The sequence below is a fragment of the Heptranchias perlo genome, chromosome 21, assembly GCF_035084215.1.
Source record: "Heptranchias perlo isolate sHepPer1 chromosome 21, sHepPer1.hap1, whole genome shotgun sequence".
Lineage (NCBI taxonomy): Eukaryota > Metazoa > Chordata > Chondrichthyes > Hexanchiformes > Hexanchidae > Heptranchias > Heptranchias perlo.
In genome coordinates, this window is record NC_090345.1 from 38221583 (window position 1) to 38240867 (window position 19285).

General features: G+C 44.9%; 2 protein-coding genes across 3 annotated transcripts in view; both read right to left on the minus strand.

The window, feature by feature from the left end:
* The window catches only part of LOC137340159 (interferon-induced protein with tetratricopeptide repeats 5-like), a 39528-nt gene extending 35101 nt beyond the window's left edge, over positions 1-4427 (minus strand). For both annotated transcript variants that reach the window (XM_068002509.1, XM_068002508.1), the window contains exon 1: positions 4253-4427. The gene's annotated coding sequence lies outside the window, so the exon portion shown is untranslated. The remainder of the gene's footprint in view (positions 1-4252) is intronic.
* A 7694-nt stretch (positions 4428-12121) lies between these two features.
* Positions 12122-17849, minus strand: LOC137340158 (interferon-induced protein with tetratricopeptide repeats 5-like). The gene is made up of 2 exons (XM_068002507.1): positions 17736-17849; positions 12122-14075 (listed from the first exon to the last, which is right to left on the minus strand). Exons 1-2 carry the CDS (start codon positions 17837-17839, stop codon positions 12626-12628), a joined length of 1554 nt encoding a protein of 517 aa, XP_067858608.1. The 5' UTR covers positions 17840-17849; the 3' UTR covers positions 12122-12625.
* Between the last annotated feature and the right edge of the window lie 1436 nt (positions 17850-19285).

The window sequence follows — 19285 nt, forward strand, 5'->3', positions numbered from 1 at the left end:
GAAGCACCTTGGGACGTTTTACTGCGTTAAAGGCGCTATATAAATGCAAGTTGTTGTTGTTTATCTCTTTCTCCTTTTGTGAACAGGGGTGTAACATTTCCAATCCTCCAGTCCTCTGGCACCATTCTCATATCTAAGGAGGATTGGAAGATTACGGTCAGAGTCTCCGCTATCTCCACCCTTACTTCCCTCAACAACCTAGGATGCATTCCATCTGGACCAGGTGACTTTTCTACTTTGAGCGCTGTCAACCTTTTGTCAACCGCTGTCAATCTTATTAGCCCAACCTACCAACTTGGGCAGATAAGTGGCAAGTAACATTCGCGCCAGACAAGTGCCAGGCAATGACCATCTCCAACAAGAGAGAGTCTAACCACCTCCCTTTGACATTCAACGGCATTACCATCGCCGAATCCTCCACCATCAACATCCTGGGGGTCACCATTGACCAGAAACTTAACTGGACCAACCACATAAATACTGTGGCTACAAGAGCAGGTCAGAGGCTGGGTATTCTGCGGCAAGTGATTCACCTCCCGATTCCCCAAAGCCTTTCCACCATCTACAAGGCACAAGTCAGGAGTGTGATGGAATACTCTCCACTTGCTTGGATGAGTGCAGCTCCAACAACACTCAAGAAGCTCGACACCATCCAGGACAAAGCAGCTCTCTTGATTGGCACCCCATCCATCACCCTAAACATTCACTCCCTTCACCACCGGCGCACAGTGGCTGCAGTGTGTACCATCCACAGGATGCACTGCAGCAACTCGCCAAGGCTTCTTCGACAGCACCTCCCAAACCTGCGACCTCTACCACCTAGAAGGACAAGGGCAGCAGGCACATGGGAACAACACCACCTGCACGTTCCCTTCCAAGTCACACACCATCCCGACTTGGAAATATACCGCCGTTCCTTCAGCGTCGCTGGGTCAAAATCCTGGAACTCCCTACTTAACTGTGGAAGAACCATCACCACCCGGACTGCAGCGGTTCAAGAAGGCGGCTCACCACCACCTTCTCAAGGGCAATTAGGGATGGGAATAAGTGCTGGCCTTGCCAGCGATGCCCACATCCCAAGAATGAATTAAAAAAACCTTTTAAGTACCTCCTCTTTATCTATTTTTATCCTATAAAATTTCTCCACTACCTCCTCCTTTACGTGAGGCCACTTAATAAGTCAAAGAAAGAAAGACTTGCATTTATGTCACGCCTTTCACGACCTCAGGACATCACAGAGCGATTCACAGCCAATGAAGTACTTTTGAAGTGTAGTCACTGTTGTAATGTAGTCACCCTGAAGCCTTTACTCAGGGATGTTTCTCACTTGCACATTGTATTTTAAATTGTCACCTTTTTTGGGGAAGCTGTTAATCTTTTTGAGTTGTATTGACATTTATGATCATGTGCTTTAGAAAACTAAATTGATTCTTTTGACTCTAATTTGTACAAGATGGCACTGTTTATCAATGTTGAACTTCAAGATGTCAAGAACAATAGATCACAATTCATTTAACAGATCTCAAACTAAGCCAAGGAAAAACAATGATATAATTTAAAATTATTATTATAATACAAGGTCAATTTATTAATCAAATTCTGAATTTAATAAATTAACAACAAGAGCAGTCAATGCTGCATTAATTGCGCCCTTTAAATGAGTTAAATAACTGATTGGGAATGGATTTATGATTAAAAGGATGAGTATAGACAAAGATAATCAAGCTCTCCGAGGTACATATTCCTCCATTTGGTGATTTTGGTGAAAAAAATAAATGTGAGCATGGGGAAAGAGCAGGGGAATGGGACTAATTGGATAGCTCTTTTAAAGGGCAGGCACAGGCATGATGGGCTGAATGGCCTCCTCCTGTGCTGTACCTACTATGATATTATGGAAACAATGTTTCCCGCTTTATACGTGTGTCAATTTCTTCAATAAAATGGAGGAGAATATATCTCTCTGTGATTCCTGAATGAGGAAATATTATCTGTGCAAAGCATGGGCATAAAATTAAAACAAATGAACTAGAAGTACAAATTCAGCTCAAAGGGTCTGATGTAGTTGCCATTACAGAGACCCAGCTACAAGCTGGGCATGACTGGGATCTAAATATTCCAGACTACAAGATCTTTAGAAAGGACAGGGAAATTGGGACAGGAGGAGGAGTAGACATATTAATAAAAGATTTTATTACAGCAGTAGAAAGAGAGGATTTCAGGGTGAACAGACAATAGAAATTATGTGGGTAGAATTAAGGAACAGTAATTGATGCAAGACTCTGGTAGGAGTTGTCGACAGACCACCTGATACTAGTGATGTCATGGGCAGATGTATAAATATGGAGATTAGGGAAGCATTTAGCAGAAAATGTGCTTATAATGGGAGATATTAATTTTCACATAGATTGGGAGAAGCAGAACAGCTCAAAGGCAAGGAATTTCTAGAATGTATTAGGGACAGTTTTCTGGAACAATAGGGTTAATGTTAACTCTTGACAATAGTGTAAAATGGGTGATATCAGATCGAATTGAATTATTGGATTGATGTCATTGGAAAGGAAAATCGGGAGAGATGTATCACAAGCGGCCAATCCGATATCACCTGTTTTATACCATCGCCAGAAGTTAAAATTACCCCCAATATGTTTTAGAACCAATGAGGCAACAGGCCATAGTAGTTTTAGTGATGAGCATTGAACCAGAATTAGTTAACAATCTGACGGTAAGGAAATAGCTTGCAAATAGTGACCATAATATGACTGAATTTGATGTTAGGTTTGAGAAGAAGGAAGCGTCACAAACCAGGATTTTAAATTTAAGCCAGGCAAACTTGCTCAACTGGATGAGAAACAAATTGAGCACAGTTAGTTGCGTAAACCTGAAGACAAAGGGGTAGATCTTGACATTGTGCAATAGTGTAAAAAGGGTGATAGCGAATTGGCAGTGTTTTCCATCTCTCCCGATTTTACTTCCTTTGACTTCAACAGGGTAACGCTGGAAAGGTGCCCTCCTGCTATGGTGCTGCCTCACCCACCCTGGCATCCAAGATGGTTTCCTATTCATCCTCCGCCTCTTCCTCTAAATACCACGGTGAGGGGGTTTCCTCTGTCTTCTGCCATAACTCAGCCATAACGCTGGGTCTCTGCTGTTTACCCAGGATTTCCCCAGTTTACTGCAGTGGGAGATGGGGGAAACCCCCATTGAACTTCAGGACCCACATGTATAGGGGATACAAAGAAGGGACCCCCCCCCATATGCTACAGAGGATGGTGCCTTCCTTAAACTCCCAGATGCCACAAAACAATCTGACTACGCAAGGTAAAGCTCTAGGAAACGCTCAGTGCTCCACAAAGGGTTTTGTGATGAGCAATGTCCTCAGTGCGTCTTGTGTTTGAAATGCTGGTTTGAGCTGCCCTACTACCAGCAGAAAGGAAGGTAAACAGGTCGCAGATCAGTATGATGTCACTTGGGCACAATGAACATCAAATTTAAATAGAAATCACCTCTTTGTGGCACAATGTATCTGTCCTGTCATCTGAAGGCTGGCAGGAAGAGTTTGGGCAGTGCAACTGGGGTGGAGACCAGGCACTATGGGGTCTATTTTGACTTTTGGGCGACCGACCGTGGGAGTACGCTGGTCGACCGCCCATTCCGGCGGTGAAGTGGCCCCGCCCCCCCCGCCCCGTGATTTTGAGGCTCTGGTCTCATTTACATTCACTGGGTGAGCTGCATGTTACGAAACAGATGTCCCAACGCAGCTCGCCAGATTCGGCAAAAGGAAACCTTGGGAAACCTGTGTAGCAGCAAGGAATTTTAAATCCGGCTCCCCCCAATTGCACTGTAAAAAAAGGCAGAGGGCGTGTGCACAGTGTGTAGGGGACACGTTCCCCGTATTTAATCCTTTTACAGCCCCCCCCACCCCCGACCCCCTTCTGCCCATCATGGGGGGTTAATATCAAGACCATGGTCTCTGGATTATTAATCTAGGCCTCTAATTTTGGAATTCACTATTCAGAGTCTACTTATTGGGTCAAATCAAACTCCTGAATCTCCTCAGACTTTCAATTGCCGCGTCACCGTCAATTCACCAAAAGTGCAGCAGGAACCGCATTAATGCACATGGAGTCACCACACAGCAAGCATTCCCCATTTATTATTATCCTTCCTACATTGACTCACTTTCTCAATCCTCATGGCAGGGGCAAACTTTGGTCAACAAGGTTATGCGGCACCAAATATCTTATGCCCTTACCCTTTGTATGGGGGATTCATTGTAATTCTTCTTCCTTTTCTTATAAATTCTTCACGAGACGATGAGGGCACAGCAAGTGGCACCACCGGCCCTGGCACATCACAGCAACTTGCATTAAAAGAACTCCACCTCTCCAACACACCAGCACTGATCCTAGCACCGTGGAGAATGCAGGTAGTGAGTTTGAGGAAGGCACATCAGGTGATTCACCAGTCACGAGTGAGGAGGAGCAAGTGGGGGTGATCGGAGTGGAACAGTCAAAGAGCAAACCAGGCAAAGAGCCCAAGGGGATCCTCTGCTGGATGGGCAAGGGATTGGCACTCTACTGGGCCTGCCTTCAGATGGAGGCTAATGCAGGAAAAAGAGACCTTCATGATAACCCTTGAGTCTGTCATTAGCAGCCTGTAGCAGCTGGCAGAGAATGCGCAGGAGTGCACCTCCGACATCACTGCAGTCACGTGTAAGAGATTTAATCAAACCCAGAGTACCATGGAACAAGTGGAAGCTTCACTGCCCTCTGCAGGAGAGCGTCAAATTACAGTGAGAACAAGCAGAAAACAATTTTCTTTCACAAACTGCGTGAGTGGCATGATTGAGACTTTGGGTTCCCACTCGTACAAATCAATTGCTACTGGAATTGGCGAACTGTGGGGTTGTCTGGAAAGAGCTTTGATGGCAAGCTTCACCTATGTTGGATTTACCTTATAGACTGCTTTCATGGCGATCAGTGGTAGTGCAGCTGGGAGAAGGAACAGTTGATGTAACTTCTTCTCAGGTTGTCCCCATGTCCACTGACTCCACCCAACCCCACAGACAATTGATGAAATGCCAGAGAGCAGGCAGGCCGCTGTTATCTGGCATGACTGCAGTTGTTCAGAACCTTATTGTGACCCTGTACCCAAAGGATCAATGCCACTGTCTGCAGCAGATGCCATAGCCCAATTGTTGCCTCTGTAGTGAAGTGCAAGTTCTGAAGAAAGGTTTGCTCTGACATACCCAGGGAGAAGTGGTGTAGTCTATAAATACAGGTCCTTGGGTATTAACAGGGGCCATTAGACCAATTGAGGTGTAGTTGAACCTGAAAACTTTGGCCCCTCATGAAAGCATCTTCCTCCTTGAATTAATGTAGCACTATGGAAATGCCCAAGGGATTCCCATCCTTCCAACATTGTTTGCTGCAATTTATAATGCAGCATCAATGAAAAGACTGAAGGAGAGTTTTGCCTTACAAAGTGAAACCGTTGCAAAAATGCAATGTAGAGGCAAAATGCTATATGGAAAAGTAAAATGCTCACTGTCAAAAAAATACAACAGTTCTCCACCAACTCCAACAACAGCAACCTTGCTTTACGAATTGTGCTAAAGCAAGTCAGGTCTGTGGAGTTTGAACAGACAGAGAGAGGGAGAGGGAGGCAAGACTTTGAAAATGCATATTATTAACTATTAAAAATAGCGACCTTGTCAAATGAAAAATGCAGTATTAAAAGAATTAAGAAGCAGTGGAGGAGGAGGAGCCCATGGAGATGAGTAGAATCAGTGCTTCAAACAACAAGGCATCCTGACTTACAGGCCTCGATTTTATTGCGGGGCGGGATCCTTCTGTGTGGGGGGCCAGGGAGAGCAATAAGCTCACATGTCGAGGCCCAGAGAGATTTTAACTCCCGGGTCTCATTTCCATACCCAGGCCCCAACTCCCGCCCAAACCCGGCTTGAATCTCTACCTGGCCGGCGGATGGGAGCGAAAATTTGAATGGCAGGAGGCTGCTGCTGGGGATCAGTGGGAACAGTCCTCGACAGTCAAGTAAGTCCTGGGGCAAGGGAGGCCCATGATTTCCTTGTGGGGCCCAGAGGAGCATACCAGAATTTACCTTACAAAGGTTCTCTGGTCCACGATCCAGCTTCTGTCAAGTTTGTCCTAGTGGGGAAGCAGTCACTGCTACCGCGCTCAGGCCTCCAGTTAAAATAGCAGATCGGGACCCCATGATGCCCAGCTTGGGACGAGTGTCCCCGCTGCCTACAATTTAAAATTGCAGACAGTCAGATCAGGACAGGAAAGTTAAAGTTGGGGCCGCAAAGTCAGTTACAAAGGGGGAACAGAGCTGGCAACTGAATTGCTGCAGCCCAGTGTCCCACAAGGAGTGCAGGAGGTCCAGCAAATTTTAAAAATTACATTTAACTTTGCATTCAACAAACATGCAATGGGAATGAGTTCTACTTAAAATCATCACTGCAGAGAACAGAAAATCAGCAGAAAATGGGATAAACAGGAATCTACCATCAGAGGTGGAGCGACTGAGCATTTGGAACTATAAGCTGATCAAATGGAGTTAGCATGGATTTGTGAAGGACCAGGTCATGTCCGACTAATCTAGTTGAATTTTTTGTGGAGGTCAGTAACATGGTGAATAGGGGAGTGTCTATGGATGTTGACGAAATGGACTTCCAGAAGAAATTTGATAAGGTTCCAAATAAGACATTATTAGCAAAATTGAGAGTGCATTGAATTGGATGTAACCTTGTGACATGGGTTGGTAATTAGTTGGGAGATAGGAGACAGAAAGTAGGGAGAAAGGGAAAGATCTGTGCTTGGCGGGCTGTGATAAGCAGTGTTCCTCAGGCATCTGTGCTGGAGCCTCAGCTTTTCATCGTGTATTAATGACTTGGATGAAGGAATGGAGAGTTGTACATCAATGTTTACAGATGACATTAAGTTAGGAGGCACAGTAAATTGGGTAGATGGGAGCAGGAATTTACAAAGCGACATAGACAGACTAAGTGAGTGGGTAAAACTACAGCAGATGGAGTTCAATGTGGGGGAGTGTGAGGTCACACACTTTAGATCTGAGAAAGACAATTCAGAATATTTTCTTAATAGTGAGAGACTAGGAGCTGTGGAGGAGCAAAGGGATTTAGGTGTCCATGTACACAAATCACTAAAAGCTACTGCACGGATACAAAAAGTAATCAAAAAGTCTATTGGAATGTTGGGGTTGGAATTCAAAAGTGAGGAAGTGATGTTTCAGTTGTACAGAGCCTTGGTCAGACCCCATCTGGAGAACTGCATTCAGATTTGGACACCAAACCTCAGGAAAGATATCTTGGCCTTAGAGGGGGTACAGTACAAACTCACCAGAAGCATACCAGAGCTTAAAAGGTTAAATTATGAAGCCAGCGTGCATGAACTTGGCTTGTATTCCCCTGAGTTTTAAAGTGCTGATCTAATTGAGGACTTTAATTTGATAAAGGGATTTGATAGGGTAGAACAGAGAAACTATCCCCCAAACCCAACTTTCCCACTCTCCCTCCATCCAAACCCTGATCTCCCGACCTTCATTCCCCAGTCTCCCTTTTTCCCTCAAGCGCCTCCCGAGTCCCGTCACCCCCTCCCTCTCTTATCCCCCTCCCTACTCCCAATCTCCAGAAGCCCCCCCCACACCCATTCCCCATCTCCTGAAATCCCCCCTCCCCAGTCCCAAACTCCTGGTGTCACCCCTTCCCAGTCCCAATCTCATGATGCCTCCCCTTCCCAATCTCAATCTCCCGAATCCCAATCTCCTGCTCAACACCACATCTCTTCTCGCTCCATGTGTCTCTCTCCCCTCCACAAACCAGTCTGGTTACTCCCGAGGGGGGCGCCAGCAGGTGGGCAGGGGAGAGGCTGGTGAGGTCACGGAACGGGGGACGGGGGTGGTGAGGTCACTGAGTGGGGGAGGGGGGTGGCGAGGTCACTGAGTGGGGGAGGGGGCAGTGAGGTCATGGAGCTGGATGGAGTTGGGGAGTGGTGGGGTCACGGAGCGGGGGAGGGAGTGGTGAGGTCACAGAGCGGGGGAGGGGGTGGTGAGGTCACAGAGCAGAGGAGTGGGGTTGGTGAGGTCACGGAGCGAGGGAGGAGGTGATGAGGTCATGGAGCGGGGTGGGAAGGGAGGGGCAAAATTTAAAAGGCGCAGTTCTCCCGGGCACTGCTTCAAACTTGGCAGCAATAAGTAAAGCGCACCGTGGGCCGGGTGGAACTGTTCCGCGGGCCATACGTTTGACACCCCTGGATTAGATAGAGAGATATCACACGAGTATGATGGGGCAGGGACACATTGTGTCAGCTTTAGCATTTCCTGAGTATCACAAGCACTGGGTGTCATTGCTGATTTACACCACGTTGAGAGTTTACACCAACAACAACAACTTGCCTTTATATAGTGCCTTTAACACAGTGAAACGTTCCAAGGTGCTGCACAGGAGCATTAACAGACAAAATCTGACACCGAGTCACATAAGGAGATATTAGGACAGGTGACCAAAAGCTTGGTCAATGAGGTAGGTTTTAAGGAGCGTCTTAAAGGAGGAGAGAGAGGTCGAGAGGCAGAGAGGTTTACGGAGGGAATTCCAGAACTTAGGGCCTAGGCAGCTGGATGCACGGCCGCCAATGGTGGGGCAAAGGAAGTGAGGTAGGCACAAGAGTCCGGAGATGGAGGAAATCATCCTTAACGTAGAAAAAATTTCACGTTATCCAAGCCATGGTGACTGAGAACATTATAATTTTTCACAATCATGTACAGTCACTGTACTCCCAGCAGTGTTTCTTTTGCATTATAAACTGCCCTAAAACCCTGCCACGATGCAATAATCCAAACTGTACAATATCCATAGAACTCTGTAAAACAAGCACCACAGGACTATGAAGACTGGGAACAATATTCCCAACTTTTCTCAGCTGTCCCTAGTCATCATCGCCCTTCATGAGCTTGTATGTCTCTCCTCTAAGTCAGGAGGTTGTGGGCTCAAGCCCCACTCTTGAGACTTGGGTGCATAATCTGGGCTGGCACTTCTGTACAATACTGAGGGAGTGCTGCATTTCGGAGCTGCCGACTTTTGGATGAGACGTTTAAACAAGGCTGTATTCAAAATTTTTAAATATACAAAGTTATCTTGATACAGTAACAAGGGCAGTGAACGTGAGACCAACAGCCTGAAGCCCCCGAGGGGGACACTTCCGGCCCCAGACTGGTGAGGTCGAGGTGGGAGCAGGGCCTGGTTAAAACAAGGAATCAGAGTGACTGTCATTATTGAAAGAAAAGAAACCAGTCAGACCCCACCCGTAGGTTACACATTCCCACAGACCAATCAGATCACGAGAGCAGCATTAAGGATTTGGGTCACATGATCCCATGGACCAAAGAAATTGGCAGAAGAATAACTGAGTTGTGGATCATGTGATTCCTACGGGATCAATCAGATTTCTAGGAATAAACTCCAACTGAAAGGGACCAGAAGATAAATAATAACAATAGATAAATGTTGGAATACAGTATTAAAGCTCGCACTGTGCTAAATAATTGTATCTGAACCAGTAGGTTACATAAATCAAGCATGATGTTTGTTCTAAAAACAATTAATTATTCCCCTTGAATCCTCCTCGCGTAAGGAGCTTTGCACTGAGAGATTGATCGAATGAAGAGATTCAGGTCGTCTCCATTGTCTTGGAGCAAAAAAAACAAGAGCCTGGAAATTAGTCTGAATGTTTTTATTGAATGAACTTGTAACAAAATCCTCTCTCCATTATTTTAATAAAGGCGTTAACCTGTTTATTTTAAAATAGCAGAGAGGAATTTGATAGAAACGCATTAAGTGTTTGTAACATCACTCACACTGATCTCCAGATTGGTAGAATTAGAAATGTGACAAAAGAATTAACATTGAAACAACAGTCAACTCACACATCCACCACTGAGTGAGATACAAGGGTCTGGATTTACTTCTGCTTCACCATCCGAAAATGGAAGAAGGATGAAAATGGGGAGAGGAAGTCAACCATCAGATCCTCACTCCTCAGAGCACCACCGGAAAGATCCCTCCCGCCACCACCGCCAACATGGCTGCCCTCCTGCATTTAATATGTTTGTGGGGTGAGGGGTGCAGGGCGTGGGTAGCAGGCCGAATTCCCAGCCTCCCACCTGATGTATCACCAAACAACAGGGGAGGGGGGGTGGCAGTACAAGCTGGGGAAGCAGCAGAATGCCCTTTTGGACAGTGATGGCACTAATAGTGGACACTTCTCTCTCTCTCTTCTGTCCCCAGTCACTAAGTTTATATTAACCTCTGCTCATTAACGAGTCATAAATAAAATTGCACTGCTAATCTTTGGGGCACTTCTGCTCCCGTTAATGGTGGCCCTTCCTCTTTCTGGCTCTGCTGTGCAATGCCACAATTCCCTGGCTGGCAGTGGTGGGCTGCATGAAGTGTAGCGGAGATCCCGCTGGGAATCTGCAGTTCTACTCAGCCCCAACCCAGGAAAATGAATGAGTTCCGCTTAACTCACATCCAACATCGAACCAGTCCCAAAGGAAAACCCAGCCCAGGAAAGTATAATGATATAACAAAGATATCATGAAAAAAAGCGGCAGGGATGGTTGAAGCAGGGTTGCCAACTCTGGTTGGATGTATGCCTGGAGGCTTCAATCACATGGTCTCCCACCCCCAACAGCCCCGCCCCCTCTCTCCCACCATTGGTCGTCAGACACGACCATCCTCACGACGCCCCGCCTTCCTACACCCATTGGAAAGCGAGCAGACTCTTCATTATTTGATTGGCTGATTCTTAACTGTTAGTCAAACAGCGTTTTTCCCCCATCTTCAATATTTTAATGATTACCAAAAAAAGTATTCAAAGAAAATGAAAAACACACAATTTATTTAATGTCCCCATAAGTTTTCTCCCGGGTTGCTCACTGCAGTGTCCTGGAGATTAATCTTCAATTCCTGGAGACTCTAGGAAATCCTGGAGGGTCGGTAACCCTAGGTTGAAGGCAATCACAGTACGTACAAGGTTAAAATTAAGTCCTGTCAGCTAATTTATCAAGGTTTGTGGAATTTTCTTTCAGTGTGGATTTTGGTGAAAGAGGGAAGACTATCAAGGAGACAATTTGACATTCTTTTGATACTTCATAATGTAAAGCACCCCAGTGTGAACTAGACACCAAAATTACTATGTGAGAACGCCAAAGATTTATTCTATAATTGTTTCCATTGCTTTGTGTAACCCCATCTTTTCTGTTACTATTTTTGGTTTTCTTACTGGGACCACGGGCCATGGAGTCAGAACAAACCTTAATTCCCAGAAGTTAAAATTCAAACAAACCACACTCACGTGATTGTCTCAGGGTGAAGGAGCTGTGCATTGTCTATTCAGCATTAGGTTAATTTTCTGGCATCACAGCGCTCTGTACATTGAGGAGACAAAGGTCTTATGGGTGCTATATCTCTACATGTGAGCATCAAACCTATGTAACACTCAGTGACCTCTTGATTAGAGGTGGTTATAAACCCTCCCACTAACAAAAAGCACAGCCGGGGGCCTGAAAGGACTCAAGAGCCTCAAAGATTTTTGTTGCTCATTTAATATCTTCTGTCTATTTTTCCATTCTTCTCCTCTCCTGAAGGTGTTGACTCATTAGTGGTACTGTCCCATGGGCACTGGACATCCTGCAATATCTTTAAATCAGTTTCCAGCATTGTACAAACCTGAGACAACACCTCCATAGAAAGCCTGACTACTTCCAGGTTCTGGTTTTCCAATAGGTCTAAATATGATGTGAGGCCTCTGCAGCCTCCCCCAAAGTTATGCTCTTCCATTGTCATAATCCTCCGGACCTTCCCAACCATTCCTTTCTAACCTTTCTCCAATAACACTATGACTACAGCTAGCAGTGCAAGTGCCATGTTTCACTTCACAAACAACCGCTGTTAAGTTTACTGCCAGTGTTAAAGGCTGGTCTGAATGTTCCTTACAGAGCTGGTACAGTTCACCATCTCAAAGGTTGGACTATGAACGGCACTTACTGTCAGCATTAGCACAGATCAATGACACAAATAAAATCGTAGCTACAGTTTCTTTTTATTGGTTATTTTAACACTCAGTCTCTGATAATACAGCAAATTAATATTTCTGGTTGGAAAATCTGTATCTGCAACTAAAAGCTTTATTATTTTTAGCCAATTTAAACTATTTTTATATGCTTCAGTCATAAGTCACCCGATGGAATTTAACGGCTTCCACTGAAGAGGCTGCAAAATCGGGGAGCTGCGGGCGACTCGTTACAGGGAGAGAGAAAATAAACTTTCTTCAGATGTTATTCCGGCCATCGTGTATAATGGGCAAATCGCATTTGCACAAACACGCCCACTATAAGCGGTGGGGACTGTACTCACAAGTATTTATACATGTACAAACAAAAGGTTGCTTAGAATGAAAGTATGAACAGTGTTTGTTAAATAAGTTAAGTCAGATGAGTACCCTGCCAAACTTGTTCACAGATCAGAGAGTATTAATGTATCTTTCAAACTCTGTGTTTATTTTTAGCTGGGAAAGTCAGCGTTGATCTAGATAGAAAGGCGTAATTCACAAAGAGCACTTAGATATTCTTCATTATCACCATCAAACTCCAAGGCCTTTTCAAAGCATTCAATAGCTTCACGCTTCTCCCCATCCAGCTGGTGCAGTAACCCAAGAATACCAAAGGCCTTGCTGTCTCTTCGATTCCTGTCAATTTGTTTTGCTGCAATCTTTCTCAAGTTTGTGCGAAACAATTCCCATTCTCTTGTTCCACGTTGGATTTTAAGTCCTTCCAGAAAATGGGTGATGGCATTTGATTCAGATCTTTTGTGATGCAGTTCAAATAACCCAACCTGTAAACATATTGATTGTTTATTTTGTGGATGAAGATCTTTAAATTTCAGGAGATTGCTGTAGATTTCCTCTGATTTGAGATATTCACCATTTAACGAACAGATTCCTGCAAAATCCAATTGTGCAATAATAAACGAAGGCTTTAGCTGAAATGCTTTTTGAAAATAGAACTTGCATTGTTTGATCAACTCGGCTCTCTGTTGAAAAGCAGGATTGCGAGGGTCTTTGCTGCCTGGATTTTTGTTCAGTTGAAATAGTTTGCTTCTGTAACACAGACCTATTTGGTGGTGTAAGAAGGTAGAGTTTGGGGTAATTTCTAATGCTTTCTTCAACAGCTGCAGAGATTTTTCCACAGCTCCTTCTCTTCTCAAAAGTTTTGCTGCATATCGAGTTACATATGGAAGATCAGGGGACTTCTGCAATGCTTGTTCAACTAATTTGAATGCTTCTTCCTTTTGTTTGAACTCTTGTAGTTTTAGAGCCAACAGCACCATGGCTACAGAGTCATCTGGATCAAGCTCCAGCACACGTCGCAACTGTTTCATTGATTGACTGTGTTCACCACTCTCTGAGGTACAAGAAAACCCTTCCAGACGAAACAGAGCAATCGCATAGCCAACATTCCATTCTGTGTCATCAGGATCTTCCTCCAGAGCCTTCTCAAAACATTCCTTTGCCTCTTCATAATATTTCCTGCAAGATTTCAACAGTGACCAACCCTTCTCCCCGTATACTTCAGGTATCATTGCTGTATACCGAGAGCCATTAGTAAATCGTTTACAGATCATCTCCAGCTTGTCGAGGTAGGACTGGACCTCTGTCAGTTGGCCCATGTGATAATATACCCAGGCATAGTTTCCATAGGTGATGATGCTTCTTTTCTCAAATTCATGTTCATGATTCTCCCACAGAATCTTTTCAGCTTCCTTTAAGTTTTGAATTGCCTCGTCACAGTTTCCTTGCAGACAGTTTACAAAAGCGAGTTGGTTGTAAGACATGGCTTGATATTTCACACCAGCCTGTATTGAATCTTGCAATCTATGCTTCATATCATCCAAGTCAATGATTTCTTTCTGTGGGCCCCACGTGAATTGACATTGAAGCTGATCGAGCTTCTCTTTCAACAAATCCTTCCGTGCGTTGCTGCAAGAGAACAAAATTCATCAAAATCCATCTTAGACTGGTTGAGGCACACACTTCCCTCTATCTCCTTTAACTTGTTTAACTAAGGCCTGCTCCTGACTCCTGAACCCATTGACCATGAAGACGCTAGTCACACAAAGATAACTTCTGCAAAACTCCCTGCAAAAGGAAATGGCATGACTGCAAAATCTCAGCTGTACTTACACTTGTCTCCATCATGCCGGCTGATGTATTAGCTCCTGGCCATTTAGTCTTCTCACCCAACACACAGCAACACCTCAACCACCCCACCCCTAATGACATGAACTGGAGCATTGGTTGAAATACTCATCCTGCCTGTTGGTTTGCCCATTACATTCCAAAATGGGAGTCTATTTACATAGAATGTACAGCACAGATACAGGCAATTCGATCCAATAGGTTCATGCCGGTGTTTATGCTCCACACGAGCCTCCTCCCTCCCTACTTCATCTCACCCTATCAGCATATCCTTCTATTCCTTTCACCCTCATGTGTTTATCTAGCTTCCCCTTAAATGCATCTATGCTAGTCACCTCAATTATTTCTCGTGGTACTGAGTTCCATATTCTAACCATTCTCTGGGTAAAGACGTTTCTTCTGAATTCCCTATTGGATTATTAGAGACCATCTTATATTTATGGCCCCTAGTTCTGATCTCCCTTGCAAGTGGAAACATCTTCTCTACCTCTACCCTATCAATCCCTTTCATAATCTTAAAGACCTCTATCAGGTCACCCCTCAGTCCTCTCTTTTCTAGAGAAAAGAGCCCCAGCTATGATTCTATGATCCCTCTAGAAATAAACCTCAGTGCTTGGTTTGCTTTTTTATGGGCTTATTAGTGGTCTCCTCACTAAAAAGGTGATTGCTAATTCTAAAACGATCTCCCTCTCATATTGGCAGTCCAAGTAACTCTCTACTAAACTGGACCTCCAACCTAGTGCTCCACAGGGACCCTGCTAGCCATGAGCCAGATGATTTCCCCACTCCAACATGCAGAAGGAGCACCTATCCTTAAAGTAGAAAGGAAGGCCCATCACAAAGGAACCCCTCAGCGTTCTAAAAGACCATGTTTCCTGAACTGACCCTTATCCTGCTGAAAATCTTCCACCATGCCATCCTCCAGGTGAGGTGTTAAACCAAGGCAGCATCTGCCTGTTCCAGTGGTTCAGGTGGTCTTTCATCTTGCTGCTATTTTTAGGACCTTGTTGTGTGCTGAGCTCCTGACCCCACAAAGTCCTCCATCACAAAGACAGTTTACATCCACCTCTGTACCACTGCCTGACCCACCCCTGTCTTAGCCCATCTGCTGCTGAAACCCTCATCCATGCTTTTGTCACCACACGATTATTCCGATGTTCTCCTGGCCGGCTTCCCATCCTCCACCCTTCATAAACTTCAGCTCATCTAAAACTCTGCTACCCGTACCAAGTCCCACTCACCCATCACCCTTGTGTTCACTGACCTACTTTGGGTCCCAGTCCATCAAAGCCACAAGTTTAAAATTCTCATTCTGGTTTTCAAATCCCTTCATGGCCCCACCCCTCCCTGTCTCTGTAATCTCCTCCAGCCCTACAATCCTCTGAGAACTCTGTATTCCTCTAACTCTGGCCTAGTGACCATCCCCCACTTCCTTTATCCACCATTAGCGGCCGTGTCTTCAGCCCAGATAGTCCCAAAACATTGGATTTCCCTCGCTAAACCTCTCCACCTCACTCTCCTCCTTTAAGACTCCCCCTAAAACCTACCTCTTTGACTAACCCCTCAAAATATCGTCTTTAGCTCGGTATCAATTTTTGTCTGATTACGTTCCTGTGAGGTGCCTGGGATGTTTTACTATGTTAAAGGCGCTATATAAATGCAAGTTGTTGTAGTCGTGCAAATTGAGCTGTCACATTTCCGTACAAAACAACAGTGACGGCACTTCAAAATAATTCACTGAGTATGAAGCACTTTGGGACATTTCTGAGAGGTGTGATAAAGTGTTATATCAATACAAATTCTTCCTTGCTTTCTTCCTGTTCAATTCACACCAGCTCACTTCATCTCCCACCCAACCCAGCTCATTCTTGCACTCTACTCCACCTGCCTCTTGCTCATGTTGATACTCTTCTTCCTTTCCCTGTTAATCCAAGCTGTCGTTCTTACCCCCCTGCCCCAGTTCATGGTGGCATTCCTCCTTTTGCCACCCAGTTCAAACTGGTACACCTGTCCTTTTCCCCAGTTCATGTGGGCACTCTTCTCCCCCTCCCCCCATTCTCAATTTAAGTAATCACTTCCCCTTCTCCTGCCCACTTTAACCTGACACTCTTCTCCTGCATTTCATGCTACATTCATCCCCCCATCCTAGTTCATGCTGTTCTCTCCCTTTGCTTTATACTTCTGATTGCTTTAGTTTGTATATATGCTGAAAATCACGATTTTAAATTTGTAAATCTTTTCTAGATTACCAAAGGACACAAAGTAAAACTTTCTTTCTTCAAAGTCTGCATACAGCCTGAATGCACTTATAGGATACGTGGGCATAATTTTAGCCTGGAGCTGAGTAGGGGGCGGGGTGGGGGGTATCGAATTGCGGACAGGAAACCCAGAAATATGGGTGTCCTTATGATTTTGACGTAAGGACGTGTTTTATTTATTTTTTGACGGTTTCCCGCCCGACAGGCCGGCCTGATTGACAGGCTGGTCTCAGTCCGACGGGAGAAGAGGAAGGAAGAGGACGTGTTCAGGTAAGTGTTAGATGAGATGGATGGTGGGGGGGAGGGCGCATGGGGGGCATCAGGGTTACTGCGGGGGGGGTCAGTCATCAGGGGGAGGGGTCAGTCATCGAGGGATTGGGGGTCATCGAGGGTCAGACATCGGGGGTCATCGTGGCGTCAGTCATCATGGGTTGGGGGTCAGTCAGCGGGGTAGGGTCAGTCACTGGGGAGTCGGTGATCGTTGGGTGGGTTGGGGTCATCGCGGGGGTCAGCGGTCCATGGGGGGGTCGCTGCAGGTCGGCTTGTTGGGCCTGGGAGAAGCTCCTCTGAGCTATAAGCTGTGCTATAAAGGCACTTACCTGCAGTTTCGGGCCTTCTCGCCTCCCCTCGCCTGAGAATTCCAGTCCCCAGGGGCTAAAATCAAAAAAGCTTTGAAAATGGAGGCCCGCAGCCTCCTTAAAATGCCTGACCCGCCTCCTGAGAGCAGGTCGGTTGCCAGACCCTCATCCCACCCCCGTGAAAACCAGAAGTGGGTGGGTTGGGGGCGGTTTTTAGATTTTTGCAATTTTTTCTGCCTGTCCCCAACTCACCTGTTTTTCCAGGCTAAAATCATACCCCTCGTTTCTACGACAGTACAACATTCTAATTTATCTTGGTACTTTCTGCAAAGTCTGAGTGGAAACTTATTTTATTGATTATTTGAAATGTTACCTGATATAATACAATAAACAGATCTGCCTTTTGTCTCTTATTTCTTCGGACAATCACCAGTCTTGGTGAAGCAGTATACCCTTATCTATACATCTCACTGTGAACAAATAATCCCAGCTCTATGCATTTCAACTGCTTTGTAATGTATGCTATTCTATTTCTGAAAATAAGCTCCTTGTTCAATAGTCCTCATGTAAATTCAAATACAGAAGGAATTCTCAATAAACTGTACCTCATGATGCTGATCGGATGGAAAATGCTGTTGATTTCCTTTTTCAGCTTTAACTTTACTTCCAGTGGTGAGCTGATCGTAAACAGGATTTGGTTTGTTATCATTCCCAGCACATTTATACTGTCCAGTCATGTGATTTCCAGGAAATGTTGCCTGAACATGAATAGGAACTTAAGCAGGAAAATGAAACTAAGAACGAACGTTTTATCCAAACAGGATAGCCAAGCTGATGAATATAACTGAATGATCCTAAACTGTGGCCTTTTAAGTAAGATCCGAAGAGCAAATAAATCCGTAGCCCATTCACAAGTCAATGGGTTAAATTTTCAACTTCATGGCTTGGGCAGTAAGTTGATTTCAATATTGTTTCATAGGTTTCTATATTGGGTGGGGGATCGGCCAAGCAGCAAAGTTAAAAATTTACCCCAATGTACACGGGTCAGTTTTTTAAAGTTATAATTTTACTCTTTGCAATCCCCCATACACCGCACAGGCGATGGCTTTTGGCACATTCTGAGAGGTGACTTCCCTCTTCTGCTCCAGAATGGTGCTATTGAAGGAAACAGTAAAGGCCGTGTTTATAAGTTGATATTGTATTGGTGTGTGTGTTGTATCCTATTTCCTCTATTTAAGGAATCAGGAGAAATGATCAATGAGATTCCTTAACCCTTAGCACACACTAACCAGGCAGGTATTCTTTTTTACAGCAGCAATTAGATGGACGGAAAATTATGTTTGGAGCAGTTTATTTAACCAAAGAACCCTTTGAAGTTTTTTTCTGCTGGGGTGAAGCAAAAGGTGGGATACATCACCGGACACCGCCTTGTGCCATATTGATATGTTTTACTGGTGGTATGCAAACAATACTTTCCCCTTTCTAAATAGGCACTACCTATCCCTCCATGTCCTCCCCCCTCCTTATCTCTGTACCCTCTTCCAGCCCTACAACTGCCCGAGATCTCTGCGCTCCTCCAATTCTTGCCTCTTGTGTATCCCCGATTTTAATCGCTCCACCATTGGCAGCCGTGCCTTCAGCTGCCTAGACCCTAAGCTCTGGAATTCCCTCCCTAAACATCTCCGCCTCTCTACCTCTCTCTCCTCCTTTAAGATGGTCCTTAAAACCTACCTCTTTGACCAAGCCCTTGGTCACCAGTCCTATTATCTCATGTGGCTCAGTGTCAAATTTTATTTGAAAATCGCTCCTGTGAACCTCTCTTTGCCTCAATACCATTTGTCAATGTTCCTCTCAGTACTAAAGTTTGGTATACGGTTATTTTCAATGTCATTCGACTGTTTTGTATTTGCTTTAACATAAATCGCACAGGTGATGGCTTTTGACACTTTCGGAGAAGTGACTTCCCTGTTATGTTCCAGAATGATACTATTGATCTCCCGCCCAAGGGTTTTCATTCCTTCTACCATATCTGACAGGGAGGAAAAGCTCTCCTTCTGTTCTACTACCAAATCATGGTCCCCATCCACCATTTTTGTTAGGATACCTTTCATTTGTTGTCTCATAGCCTCATCATGTTCCCACATTGATTCTATAT